Raw genomic sequence first — 15,679 nt, forward strand, 5'->3', positions numbered from 1 at the left:
GTTTAATAGGTGGCTAAGGAGTTGGTTTAGGAGGGAGGAAATAAGATTTTTGGATCATTGGTAAGGAGGGATCTATACAGAAAAGATAGGTTGCACCTGAACTGGAGGAGGAATAATATCCGAGCAGGAAGGTTTGTTAATGCTACATGGTGGAGTTTAAACTGGAGTTGCAGGGGATGGGAACCAGAGTGCCAGAATAGTTAGTGGAGAGGTTGTGAAGGCAGATATTAAGACCTCAGACAAAGTCAGGAATTAGAAGGTTGAGCATGCTATGACTAGTATCCTGAGCTGCCTATATTTCAATGCAAGAAGTATCGTAGGAAAGGCGGATGACAGTGCTGAAGATGAGGTAGCTGGTTTACAAACAGAGGCATTATGTAGTGTTGAGAGGGTAAGATTGCAGTCAACAGGATGAGTTGCAATGTTAAAAGCAGACAAAATTGAAAAGGGTGAATACAGCACTGAAGGTATTATATTTGAATGTGAACAGTATACAGAATAAGGTAGATGAACTTGTAGCACAGTTGTAGATTGGCAGGTATGAAGTTGTAGGCATCACTGGCTGAAAAAAGATTATAACTGAGAGCTTATTGTCAAAGGATACACATTGTACTGAAAGGATAGGCAGGAAGGCAGATATTGCTCTGTTGCCAAAAAATGATATCATATCATTAGAAAGAAGTGACATGAGGTCAGAGGGTATTGAGTCATTGTGGACAGAACTAAGAAACTTGCAAGGATAAAAAGACCCTGATGGGAGTTCTGTATAGACCCCTAAACAGAAATAAGGATGTGGCCTACAAATTACAATGGGAGATAGAAAAAGCATGACAAAAGAGCAATGTTACAATACTCATGGGGACTTTTAATATACAGGTAAACTGGGAGAATCAGGTTGGTACTGGATTCCAGGAGGGGGAATTTCTAGAGTGCCTATGAGAAGACTTTTTAGAGCAGCTCATTGTTGAGGGCACTAGGGGATCAGCTATTCTGGATTGGGTGTTGTGCCATGAAGCTAAAGTCAGATGCAGTGGCTGATTGGTGGGAATCAAAGAGAGAGAATAAAGGGAGCCTTTTCTGTTGGTTGCCAGTGTCCAGTGGTGGGTCATTGAGGTGTCTTGGGATGGTTTCTTCATACATTATATGTCAATGATTTCGATGATGGAATTGATGGCTTTTTTGCAAAGTTTGCAGATGACATGAAGATAAGTGGAGGGGCAGGTTGTTTTGAGGAAATAGAGAGGCTACAGAAGCACTGAGACAGATTAGAAGAATAGGCAAAGAAATGGCAGATGGAATACAGTGTCAGCAAATGTGTGGTCATGCAATTTGGTAGAAGTGAAAGGGTTGACTATTTTCTAAATGGAGAGAAAATACAAAAAAAAAGAGCTGCAAATGGACTTGGGAGTCCTTGTGCAGGATTCCCTAAAGGTTAATTTGCAGGTTGAGTCTATGGTGAGGAAGGCGAGTGCGATGTTTGTATTCATTTCAAGAGAATTAGCATATAAAAGCAAGGATATAATGTTGAGACTTTATAAAGCGCTGATGAGGTCTCACTTGGAGTACTGTGAGTAGTTTTGGACTCCTTATCTTATAAAGGATTTGTGCAAACTGAAGAGGGTTCAAAGGAGGTTCATGAAAATGATTCCAGGATTGAATGGTTTGTCATTTGAAGAGTGTTTAATGACTCTGGGCCAATATCCACTGCAATTCAGAAGAATGAAGAGTGACCTCATAGAAACCTATTGAATGATGAAAGGCCTTGATAGAGTAGATGTGGAGAGGATGTTTCCTATGGTAGGAGAGGCTAAGACACAGCCTCAGAATAGAGGGTCATCCTTTCACAATGAAGATGCGGAGGAGATGAGGAGACAGGGAGTGGTGAATCTGTGGAATACTTTGCCACAGGCAGCTATGGAGGCCAGGTCTTTATGTATATTTAAGGCAGACGGTGAAAGATTGGTCATCCATTGGTCAGGAGGCGAAGGCAGGAGTTTGGGGCTGAGAGGAAAATTGGATCAGCCACGATGAAATGGTGGAGCAGAATCAATGGGACAAATGCCTTAATTCTGCTCCTGTATCTTATGATCTTATGGTGTTATGTAGTCAGTGTATTGAGTTCATGTCTGAGTTCCATCCATTGTCACAGAGTCGTGGAGAGATATGGCAAAGAAACATGCCCTTCAGCCCTTTGAGTGCATGTTCCTCAGCAATATCCATTCCTACACTAGTTCTCCCTTAACACATTTTATTTTCTGCACCTGCCCAATGATGTTCCAGAGGTAATTTATAGCAGCTAATTAACTTAGCAACCCACAATTCTTGCTTTGTGAGAGGAATCTGGAGCACCAGGAGGTAACCTACATGATCAGGAGGAGCAGGTGCCACGAACTCCATACAGACAGAATGTGAGATGTTGTTTTTCTAGTCATGTGGGGCCTCGCCGCAGTAGGACAGACGGGTTGGTGTGGAACCGGGAGGGAGAGATGAAATGGCACGTGACCGGGGGCTCAGAATAGCAAGTATGGACAACATGGTAACAAAGGGGCGGCACTGCCATGTTGTGGATAGTGAAATGCTTTACTTTAGCTATGAAATGGAGTTCGATTCCCACTGTTATCTGTAAGGACTCTGTACGTCCTCTTCGTCATCACTTGGGTTTCCTCTGGGTGTTTCCAGTTTCCTCCCAATTCCAAAATCGACGGTTAGCATTAGTGAGCTGTGGGCATGCTGCGTTGGTGCCAGGAGTGTGGCGACACTTGCAGGCACCTGACGCAAGCAGCACGTGTCACTGTATGTTTTGATGTGCAGTACATGTAACAAATAATGATAATATATAAATGAAGACAAACTTTATGGACAGAGTTCAGGTGATGTGCAAGTTACCTAGTCTACCAACGTAGAGGAAGCCACATTGGGAGACTAAGTACAGTAAGTGAGGTTGTAGAAGGAGCACATGAACCTTAGCTTGGAAGGGATTTGAGGTCCCTGGATGTTGGTGATGCAGGAGATACAGGAACAAGTGCTGCAGGGCTCAGATGGGGGTGGGTGGGGAGGGGGAAGTGGATCAGGGAAGTGGTGAAAAGAGTAGTCCCATGGAAGCTGAGAAGGGGTGGGGAAGAGAAGATGGTAGCGGGATCCCATGGTGCTAGTGATAAGATGATGCGCTGGGCCTGTGGACTCCAGTAGGGTGAACGGTGGGGACTAGGGGAATTCTATCTTTGTTGTGCTTTTGGGGTGTGTGGTAGGGGGCGTGGTATGAGAGTAGGAGCCTGGGAGCTGGAGGAAATGTGAGAGAGGACTCCATCAATGGAAATGGACACATCTCTACCTTGGCTTGCTTCAGTTTAGCTGGAGGCCTTGGGGCTCAATTATGTTTTAGACAGTGATGACAGGATTATAATTTGAAAATGTAAATATGCAGATTATTGTATAATATTGTACATCTGTAATATAGTAAACATTTGAATAGGATTTTGTAAAAAAGAGAATCATAATGACCATGTAATGTGGCTACTGCTACTCTCTGCATCCTTTTCCGGAGGTGTTTATAGTGTCTGTTAATGAACAGAAACAACACTACAATTGGAGAGTCATTGAACTTCAATATGCAAAAGACATTGCATATGTACACGTTTGGGAGCTAAACTCCAGGTCGCCATGAACTCATTCACAGAAGCATGTGAGACCATTAACACAATAAACATTACCAATTTCCCCCACTACATAACATTATGTCCCTGAAGTTCTCCATATTTCAAGAATCTCTCCTCAGATAACACTGATGAAAGTGTCCATCACCTCCCAATGTGACACGACAGACTATGGTCATTTGAGAGACCAAGAACACAAACTCAGGGCAAAGTTCATTGCTTACTTGTCACTGGTGATCAATGTCCTCCTGTATGGTCAGAATTATGGATTATCTACAACAAGCACCTCAAAGAGGTGCAAATTCCTCCAAATCCTTTAGCAGGATAGCTCAACCAATGTCATATCTTCTCCCAGCATATCTCCACCATTGAGGTTCTAATTATCTCTGAAAGGCAGGCTACATTTTTGGCATGTCCATCTTCAAACTTTAGGTTTGCCCTGAACTCTGTTCTATCAAGAGGTTATCTGGAGGATGGGAAAATGGCTTAATGATATTCCCAAAGCCTCCTTATAAAATCTGTGACACCCTCGCTGACTTGTGGACATATGGTTTATCAAACCAGAGATGGGGCATTTAGACTAACATTAATGAGTCTGAGAATTTTCCTCAGAAGCACATGGAAAACTCAGTGACAAATGAAGAAAGAGCTTATCACTTCCTGTTCTATCTTACACTCTCACCCATTCTCTGTCAAGCACCTTTTGGTACGGATTCCACATTGGCCTCCTCTTCTACCACCTCAAAAACAATTGAACCGAAGTGGAAATGAATGCTTCTTGACCCCAATGAATTGTGGAAGGAGAAGAGACATAAGAAAGTTTGCATTTGCTGGAATGGAGCAACACACAAACGATAATGCTGGAAGAATGTGTTAGGCAGCATCGATTAATTTTATATATGAGCAACACAGCATGGTAACAAGCCAATGTCGCCCAATTACTCCCTTGTGTCCAATTAACCTGTGAACTGATATGTTTTTGGAATGTGGGAGCAAACCAGAGCATCCATATGGTCACGGTGAGAATATGCAAAGCCCTTGCAGAGAGCGGTAGAATTGAGCCTGAGTCAATGGCACCGTAATAGCATTACACTAATCCCTACACTACGGCGCCACCTCTCTGTGAAGGGAAATGAAAAGTGACATTTCAGGCTAAGACCCTTCATCAGGATTTTGATGAAAGGTCTCAATCTGAAACATTAACTGCTCATTTTCATCCACAGGTGGAGTTACTCCAGCAATATTTTGTTTGCAGAAAGTAAGGAAGTAAATTTGGATTTAATATTGGTTTGCTTATACAGATTGACTGAGATTATTTGCAGTCAAATCTTCCATTTATCTCGGTTTAATGTCATTCTTCATCAGACATATGTTCACTGAAAACAAAATTGAATATACCTTCATTTCATTTACAGATTACATTCTGACAGATAATGAATACTTACTGATATATGATTATGAAGATGTCAGGGTTCTAGATCCATTCTCATGTTATAGGACTCATTATGTCTTCTTCAACTTATGGAAATAGTTATACAAAATAGTATTGTGAGATGAATTCCTGATACAGAGCTCTTCAACCAATGCTTCTCTTGCTCTTGTAATGAAATTGATACTCCTCAAAATTATGGTTATCAACAGGGCTTGGCAGAGACTGTCTGGGCTCAAGACCTGCATGTAGTGCTTCTGCCTCAGTGCAGGGAAGTTGGAATGCAAAATTGTGATGGTTATTCACTTTCCAGGGCCCAAGGGGTTGACTGCTAACTTTAGCTTTCAAGCTCAGCAGCATGACCTTTCCAGGGGTCAGCATTGTTGTTGATAAAGTTAAACTTCTAATATTCCTTGCTCAGCTTCTGGTCATAAACAAGTGAACAACAAATTTCTTATCTGCCCGCGACTTAATCAAGAGAAACAATGACCCACTTTGGCCTAATTAAACATTGCATTCACCTGGCCTGAACATCACATGCAGGTGATGTCAGTTAGACACGGAACAATGTAAATGTTATAAGGCAGCTAGGATTGACAAGGAGATTGGTAGAAATGTGGATGATGGGAAGAGCAACTGCAGTTCCTTCCGCAGCCTTGGCTTTTTGTTCTCAATGTATGACTTATCTATCTATCTATCTATCTATCTATCTATCTATCTATCTATCTATCTGTGACTTGTTGATATGTCCTTTTAGTCTGCAAAAAATGTACCTGTGTTTGGCAATCATTTGTCGCCTGTCTCTTGTAACTTAAAATAGCTTTATGCTAGAAATCATCTGTTTCAAGTGTGCATCAAGAATAATGTCTAAATTTAGAAGTATATCAGTTAAAATAAACTGTGTTTAAAATAGTTCATTAACTAGAAACATCTCTTCCTTGGTGGGGGTTGGCACCACCCAAAGAGAGGGTATTAGCAGCTTGACCTCACTGTAGACTCTAGACAGGGAAATAAGCTAGTCTCTGAATAGCAGGTTGATACAGTATAACCTCCCTATAATGAGGATATTTGTAGATACCTACATCGGATAGGGCTTAAATTCTCCTTTAGAGTTTTATAGCCAGTGAACCCAATACCATCACAAAATGAACTTCAGCCTACTCTTTCAGATTATACACCTTTCCAAGCATTGCACTGATGGAGCATTTCCTGTTTCTGTACCCAAAATAATTTTATTAGTTTAATAATTTAAAATGGGTGTCTAACTCCTTCATAATGAGCTCATGTCACAGGTGACATGCCCACTTCCACCTTGGTGTTGATCATTGAAGTCAAATTGCTAATCAGAATTGTCAATGGAAGCAGTTAACAGTTCTGGAAAGAACCATTTATTTTGCCTTGGCTAGTGAGAAATATGTGATCTTAAGGAAAATTAGTAGTTGAGACAAAGGTTGCCTATTAGGTCCCTTAATTATCTTCCATCATTCAATAAAATCATGGCTGATCTTTTTGTATCTCTGGCACTCCCCTGCACTAAGCATACCTTACCCTTTACGACTTTAACGTTCAAATGTTTATTGGACTCAAACCTGAGCCTGCACAACTCTTTCAGATAGAAAATTCCAAAAGGTCACTATCCTTGCTGTGAAAAAGAATCTTAACACACACTGTATGGCTGACTCCTTTATATTGAAAACTCTGACACCTTTTTTCAAAATACCCTGGCCAGGGGAAACATCCCTGCACCTAACTCGTTAGGACCAACAAGAAATCTGTGTATTTTTAATGAATCTCCTCTTAATCCTCTAAAGTCTAGAAATGAAACAGCTGTCTGACTCAAAACTGACATTGCTTGTTCCTGCAGTGAAGTGTTGTACATACTTCACAACGAATATAGAACAGTACAGCACTTACAGGCCATTCAGCCCATAGTATTGTGCTAACCTTTTAACCTTCACCACAATCAATCTAACTCTTCTCTCCCTCAGACCCCATAACCTTTTGTTCATCCATGTGCCTATCTAAGAGTCTCATAAACGTCCCTGATGTGTTGGTGTCGACCATCATTCCTGTTAGTGTATTTCAGGCATGAATCACTCTGTGTGAAAAAAAAGCTTACCTCTGATATCTCTACTAAACTTCCCTCCATTCACCTTAAGAAGATGCCCTCTGGTATTAGCCATTGCCACACTGGGGGGGGGGGAAATGAAGGGTTATGGACTGTAAACCATAACCTGGAGGGAATAAACTGGCTTTTCATTCTAGCTATGCCCCTTATAATCTTATACACCTCTGTTAAATTGCCTCTCAGTCTCCTTTGCTCCAAAGCGAAGCCCTGGCTCGCTCAACCTTCCACATATGTTCTCTCATCCAGGCCACATCCTGACCAAACTCCCCTGCACTTTCTTTAAAGTTTCCCCATCCTTCCCATGTTGAAAGGTTATCAATTTATATCATAAGTAATATCCCCTTACTTAGCTAGATTAGATTAGACTTGTATATGATATTCCAGTTGCAGTCTTGCCAAATCTCAATATAACTCATGTGAGCTATCTCAACCTTAGCACTCAAATGCTCGCAATATTAAATAAACTCTACCATTTCCATCACTATCTAAAGAATTCTATCCTTTCTGATTTTATATACTAAGTGGCAGGCTGCACATTTTCTTCATTAAATTCCTGACTATGCATCAGTGAAGTGTCTCTTCACCAATCATACTGCCACTCAGCTTTGCATCATCAGCATTCTTAGATACTTCCCTTCAACCATTCAGTTCTTCAACCAACCAGCACAACCTTCATCACTACAGTTTAGTTATTACAATACACTTTGACCACTTTTGTATTAAAATGGATTTTTTATTTTTTTGTTCCAATTGTGTTCTTTCTTGTTAGAATTGAATATAATTTGCTTAAATGGAGCAGCACACACAAAATGCCGGTCTGCCAGCATCTGTGGAGGAAAATGAAGTTGTCATTTCAGGCTGAGACCCTTCATCAACAATAGAAAGGAAGAGGGCAGAAACCAGAATGAAAGGTATGAGGCAGAGTGAGAAGAGTGAGCTGGTGGGTGATGGGTGAGTCCATGCTGAGGGGGTTGGTATAGGAAGGAGAGTGGGAGAGGGGGAAAAGGGGGAATGATGTGAGAAGCTGGCAGGTAATAGGTGGAAGAGGCAATGGGATGAAGAAGGAATCTGATAGGAGGGACCATGGGAGGAAGGGAAGAGGGCCATGAACCTGAGGGAGAAAGGTAATGGTGATAGGCAGGTTCTAAGGGTGATTGAGAGGAATGAGAAGGGATAAAAGGCCCAAGGGATGAGACAGGGGGTTTGGGGCAAGGGAGGATCAGAGGGGAGTGGGTACTGGGAAATTGATGTTAATGCCAACAGGTTGGAGTCTAGCAATGCAGAAATTGAGAAGTTGCTCCTCCAGTCTGCATCTGGCCTCAACTTGGCAGTAGAAGGGTCTGTATCCCCGTTAGCAAATGAAGTTTTTCTGTTGCTATGTGCATGTGGTACTGCTGCAAGCCTGTTTTTCATTGCTTACATGTACTTGTGCGTATGTGAATTAACACAACTTTGAATTTATATTTGTCTTCCCCTCATTTCTGATGAATGTCACATGAACAGCAGCAGTCCCTGAGGCACGCCTTCAGTTACTCCCTTCCAAACCTTTGTGTTTAAGGTATTGGTTGCATTTGAAAGTCAGTGTAGGACAGTACAGCAGCTCTCTTGTTAGCTCCATTATATGCTCAGTGTCTTGAAACTGACATTATAATGGAAACTTAAAACACTTTCTGGAACTTGAAAGTTTAGACAAGTTTTACTACTTACTTATATTCAGGGAAAAATGAAAAAAACAGATATTTTGTTCAAAATTTTAGAGAAATTGACAGGCATGAGCTTGGATCAGTTAAAATCAGTATACATTAATTAATGTTAACATGGTTTGCAGATACATGCATTCACTGGTAAACTGTCCAACTATGACCATTTGACAGACTTTGGTGCTGTATGTAAGTTGTTTGACTGTACCTCGAACAGAGCCATGTTTTTTCCATCATACTCCTTCCCTTTCTCAGCCTCAGTGCTGTTAATGAAAGGACTGCTCTCCTTGGGGTTTGCATCTCCTGTAAAATCATAAAAACAGAAGCTCTGGTGAGATTGTAGCTGGCCATATAGTAAAGAAACAATGCCCTGACCATTATGTGTATATATGTAGATATGACTCTGAAAATCAAATACATGAAAGTGCTAATTTGTACTCTCCTGTTTGGCATCATTTGCTTATAATTGGATTACCAAGTTGAAGAGTTACATTTTCCAAGGGGATTGTCATTTTACTATCTACCCAAAAAACTGGATTAGCCACCAAAATGAGCTATAATCTTCTTAATGTAACAATGGTTAGAATGAAGGAACTACTGTAAGCTACTCCTCACCACATTCTGAAACTGCTCAAATTTTGTCGTTCGTGTGGTGAACTGTTGCATAAGCAATGAAGGAAAAAGAAAGATCTTGTACTCATAATTTCTAAAGACTTTGTCACAATTCAGCTAACGAAGACCTTCTGAAGTGTAATCACTATGTAAAGTAGGAAGGGATAGGTTTAGATGATTTATTAAAAGGTGCAGAAGTAAAATTCAAAAGTGTAAAAACCCATGGAGGTTTTTGAGCATATATAAACATAAGTGATTACGTGGAAGAGAAATTCAGAAAATGGGGCCATAAATTTGCAATGGTTTGGTACGAATGGAGGAATGATGATTAATCTGGATTCAAAAAACTATTAATTGCACACTGAGGTGCAGGATTGGAGGTAGTTGCAGTGTCAGTGCTGAGACTAAGTCTGTTTTCGGGGAATGGGAGGTTGGTGAAGGTAAACAACCATAAAAGCTGTTTCAGAGGAGATACAGCAAATCCTGATTAGTGAAATTTAGAAGGTGTACTGTTTGGAACAATGAAGCCAGGTCATAAAGTATTGGAGAAGCCTAGCTAGAAGATGCTATTAATATCAATAATGTATGCAGAGGAAATAGGCTGTTGCAGGGATGTGAATTATGGCTCAGTGTGGTGCGTGAAGCTTATTCCTGGGTTGCATTTATCCCCAATGTTATATGAAGTACAATTCATCATAATTAAGAGGCAAGGGAAAGAACAGCATTGTGAGAATAAATCCTAACTCTTTGATTACAGCATGAAAAATATAACCCATGAAGGCACAGAAACAAACTCATGAACAGTCATTACCATATGCAAACTGGAGATTAAGTGAAGTGTCTAACAATAATGAACGTGTCAGAACACCTCTCCATACAGGAAGGTCTGTAATATTATACACTACATATATAATCTTAAGTTACGTATTTATGAACATTATTTTATCCTAAGTGCGTCAAAGAAAAAGAAAGTGATGAACTTGCAGGAAAACTCATTCTGTATAGAAAAGTGAACTTGCTGCTTTGTATACTGCAAGCACATTAGATATTCAGGCATCCCTTTGATACAACAGGAACATACATAAGCCACACTGATGAAAGGCCATTGCCTTGCCACAATAGCTTTCTTCATAGATGTTGCCTGACCTATTGAAAATCTCCCGCACTTTCTACTTTTATGTCTCTTTCAAAAATATTTTTATTGTTTGAAAATGAAAAGCCACAAATCCCATGTTAGAATGGGATCATGTGTAAATTTAAGAGATCCTATTGCCAGCAATATATATTTATAATGCAAACAGTACTTTGACAACGTACGTAGTATTATGCTAGGCTATTCATTCTTGCACGTCAATGGCAACATTGAGATCACCGATAAACGTGCCCTGCATTTATGGATGCTCAATGGTTGCAAGGTCATTTGGAAAGCTTTTATTACTTCAATCCCATTTGTGTCAATATTATGTTGCCTCAAGTGCTGACTTTAATGTCTTTTAATTCACTTTGCAGGCCTTTCCATTCCTATATTGTATTATTACCAGTTCCAACCAACTGCTCATTTCTCGGGAAAAAACCCTGTACTGTTCTGATTGTGGTTTCTTCTCCATTTCCTTGCAACACAGGGCAAGGACAGTCAGCCCATTGAGCCTGCAATCTTCAAAGTAATGGCATTTCTCCAATTATTTCCTTGTAGCCTGTTCTCTCACATCATCCACCACCCCTAAGGCTCATCAATCACTTCAGAATCAGAATCAGGTTTGATGTTGTGGTGATCGCTCAGCTTGCCGATCAGCTTGCAGACATTTCATCACGGGTTGAGGTGACATCCAGGCATGTCATGGCTACAACATGGACCATATATGAACTGCATTATGGTACTCCCTCAAATCCACCTCCAAAATGCGCACTATTCTGATGTGGAAATAGGTCACTTGTGCTTCATCACTAATGAGTTTGAATCGTGGAGCTCCCTCCTCAATAGCCCCATAGATGGGCCTCAAACAGGACCCCAGCAGTTCAAGAAGACAGCTCCTAAGCACCTTTTCAAGGGTAAATAGAGATGTACAATAAGACTGGGTTTCCCAGAGATGCCCACACGTTGCAACATCAACCCTTTGCTCAATGTCCGGAAAGCTAAAGAGCAGATTGCTGATTTCAGGAAGGGGTAGGAGGGTGAACATACACCAGTCTACATTAGAGGATTGGCAGTGGAGAGAGTCAGCAGCTTTAAATACCTGAGCACAGATGGCCTGTCCTGGGCCCAGAACAAAGATGCAATCACCAGTGTCTTTACTTTCTCAAGAGGTTCGGCTTTCAAACTTTTACAGATGTGCTGTTGAAAGTACGCTGACTGGTTACATCATGGCAATTCGAAGGCACAGGAATGTAACAAGCTACAGAGAGCACATCTCTCCCTACCATTTTGGCATCTATAGGAGGCACTACTTCAAAAGGCAACAACCCTCATCAAAGATCCCCACTATCAGGGCCATGCTATCTTCTTGCAGCTACCACCATGCAGGAGGTACAGAAACCTGAAGTCCCACTCCACCAGGTTCAAGAACAGTAACCTCCTTTCAACCATTCAGTTCTTGAAGGAACCTGTAAAACTGTCATCACTACAGTTTAGCAACACCATGACCACTTTGAACATTTTGCACTAAATGGACTTTTCTTTGATATAATTTTGCTCTTTCATGTAAGAATTGTGCATAAATGATGTCAAATTTATGTTTTTATAAGAATGCTGCTTATATGCACATCTATGCTCATGTATACATCTTTATCACGTATGGGCTTTGCATATCCAGACTTGTGCCATTCTACAGACGTGCAGTAGAGAGCATCCTAACATGCTGCATCACTGCATGGTACAGGAACTGCACTGCAGTGGACAGGAGGGCTCTACAATGGGTAGTCAAAACAGCCCAATGCATCACCGGCACCAGCCTACCCACCATCAGGGAGATATATACAGAGAGGTGCCTGAAAAAGGGCCAATAATATCATGAAAGATCACACCCATGGACTGTTTGTCTCACTCCCATTAGGGAGGAAGATACATAGCAAACATGCCAGGAGCATTGGATTGAAAAGCAGTTACTTTCCTAAGCAGTGAGGCTGATCAACATCTCCACCCACTAACCCACCCCTCTGCAACCCCTTATCATCACTACTTTCTCATTTCCTGTCAGTCACCTTATGTACAGACATTCCTGCGCCTAGCATCTCTATCAACATACAGTTAATCTATGCATTTAAGCTAGTGTGTTATTTTATTATTGTGTTCTTTGACTTCTTGTATTTTTTATGTGGTGCATCAGATCTGGAGTAACAATTATTTTGTCCTCCTTATACTTGTGTACTGGAAATGACATTAATCAATCTTGAATCTTGAATCTTATATGATGCCATGTACCTGCTGAAACTAAGTTTTGATTTTACATGTGCATATACAGTACGTGTGCCTGTGCTTAGGACAATAAACTCAACATTCACCTTGACTTTAGTAATATTTTGGTTGGAAAGCTGTTCACATACTTAGCGCAAGAATGTCAAATCTTATCCTCAGATCTGCATAAATGAAAGGATTGGGAGAGTAGCTGAGATCTTGGAATGTACACATGAATAATGATAAATGTTGCCCTGTGCCATAGGGAATGTTGTACACTCACCCATCTCCATAACATTTATTTTATTCAAATTTAACTTTTTGTAAAGAACATTGAAAAGTGCTTTAATACGTTATGGTATCTTTCAGCATAGCTCCAGATGATAGACAATGAAGGACAGGTACAGAATAAATAAGTGGTCTAGTTTTTACATTAATCATCAGCTGCAGAAATAAAAAAAATAGATAATCTCATTTAAAATGAAATTTGGCCTTTTGACTGGACTGCTTGCTGTTTATTCAGGATGTGTCTCAGCACTATAAGTTCTGACCTCAGCATTGTGTGTGTTAAAGGAGTCAGTTATTTCTGAAAGCTGGGAGATTTCTGGTATCCAAACACCTCCCATCCACTCAATGTTGAGCTGCTAGGCATTCGTGCTATTTAATAATATTAAATCTTTGCTCTATTGCCAATAACATTTGAATTTCCGAGGTCAGTGCTTCCAAGACGTGGTAGAATTGACACCAGGCAAAACCACACCGTAATATAGATGTGCTTGTTACAGAATGTAGGATATAGCACCGTACTGCATGTTTGACATCCCCCTCTTCTCCATACTTTCCTCCAATTACCTTCAAATTATGCCATCTCGTATTAGCTATTTCTACTCTGGGGAGAATGTCTTTGGCTCTCTATTCAATCTATGCCTCTTATCATCGTATGCACCTCTCATTCTCCTCCACTCCAATTAGTAAAGACCCAGTTCACTTAATGTTTTCTCATTATACATGCTCTCTAATCCGGACAGCATCTGGTAAATCTCTTCTGTACCCTCTCTAAAGTTTCCAGATCCTTTCTATAATGAGGTAACCAGAACTGACCACAATATTCTGAGTGTGGACTTCACTGTTTTCCTTCCGACCATCCAGGTACCCACACACATATTTCAGATGAAACAGCAATTCACTTGGTTTCTTCCAAGTTGGTGTATTGCTCTTTGTGCTTATCATGTGAATTCTACATGATTAAACAGGTTGTGTAACTGCTTTGTAAAATACCCTCATTCAATCTGCAAGGGTGATTCTGTCCTATTGATTTTATGTCTTACTCTTTCTACCATCAACCAGAATCAGAGTCAGGTTTATTATCACCAGTTTGTGTTGTGAAATTTGTGAACCACTTTAGAATCTACTCAAGTATAGTTCAGCACCACTCACAGGAACAGATGAACCGCTGGAACTCTACAACGAATTCAATTTTAGATGACCCAACATTGCAATTTGTGGCCAGTTCTTATGTAAGCACCTTCAACTTGTTATGTTAATTCAGTTTTTTTCTCTCATCATAGATTCTTGGCTTGGTGGATGTTTCCTGATTTTACAGAATCTGCTAAATTTACCAGTTTTGGTAAATTAGATGTTTATGAATCCAGGCTGATGTAGCTGAGTGAAACCAGTAATAATTGCCAGCACCACTCCTCGTGTTCTCCTGCACTTGAACACATCATCTGTAGCTTCTGTTTTCATCTTTTATAAGTTTCCATTACCAAGAAATTCCCCCAGATTTTCACTGCTTTAGTACAACACAGCATAGGCCCTTCAGCCCATGATATTGTGCTGACATTTTAATCTTCTCAAAGATCAATCTAATCCTTCCCGCTCACATAGCTCTCCTTTTTTCTTTTATTCATGTGCCTATCTAAGAGTCTTTTAAATGTCCTTAATGTATCTGCCTCTACCACCATCCCTGGCAGTGCATTCCATGCACCCACCACCCTCTGTGTAAAAATAAAACTGCCTCTGACTTCTCCCCTATACTTTCTCCCAATCACCTTAAAGTCATGCCCTCTTGTATCAGCCATTCCTGTCCTGGGTAAATGGTGTTGGCTGTCCACTCTATCTATGTCTCTGATCATCTTATACACCTTTATAATTTCACCTTGCATCCTCCAAAGAGAAAAGTCTCAACTCACTCAACCTTTCCCCATAAAACATGCTCTTTAATTCCAAGTGCATCCTGGTAAATCTCCTCTTCACTCCCTCAAAAGCTTCCATATCCTTCCCATAATATAAGGACTGAACAGTTGATCTATTCATTTTCATTTGAGAAATAATTCCTTTTTTTATATCTTGCTACACATCTTAAAATATTTCTCATAGTTTTCAGAAAATCATTTCGCCAAAGTAGTCAGTGGTAGGTCAAAAACGACTTCTTCATCAAATAATACTGGATTATTACACAAATCACCCTCAGGATAATTAGGAGTTATCTTACATGAGTGTTGGAAACACAAAAGTCACTGCATCGGCTTTGTGATTAGATATTAAAGTGTAAGCTGTTTTGTTATTGCATTATACCAAGGAACAGTGAAATCTTGTCTTACATATTGTTCTTACAGATCATTTCATCATAACAATGCACTGAGGCATTACAAGGAATAACATAGTAACATGGAAACCTTACAGCACATTATAAGCCCTTCGGCCCACAAAGCTGTGCTGAACATGTCCTTATCTTAGAAATTACTTAGGATTACCCATAGCCTC

The 15,679-nt window shown here is 40.4% G+C and overlaps 1 protein-coding gene across 1 annotated transcript in view; it reads right to left on the reverse strand.

Moving 5' to 3' along the window:
* Window positions 1-13,200, reverse strand: part of LOC132400110 (solute carrier family 12 member 5-like) — a 338,827-nt gene extending 325,627 nt beyond the window's left edge. The window contains exons 1-3 of the mRNA XM_059981187.1: window positions 13,197-13,200; window positions 12,683-12,709; window positions 9,119-9,213 (exon numbers count right to left, since the gene is read on the reverse strand). Coding sequence (XP_059837170.1) covers window positions 9,119-9,213; window positions 12,683-12,709; window positions 13,197-13,200 — 126 coding nt within the window. The remainder of the gene's footprint in view (window positions 1-9,118; window positions 9,214-12,682; window positions 12,710-13,196) is intronic.
* Window positions 13,201-15,679: the final 2,479 nt, after the last annotated feature.

This window comes from Hypanus sabinus, chromosome 9 (assembly GCF_030144855.1).
Source record: "Hypanus sabinus isolate sHypSab1 chromosome 9, sHypSab1.hap1, whole genome shotgun sequence".
NCBI classification, from domain to species: Eukaryota; Metazoa; Chordata; class Chondrichthyes; order Myliobatiformes; family Dasyatidae; genus Hypanus; species Hypanus sabinus.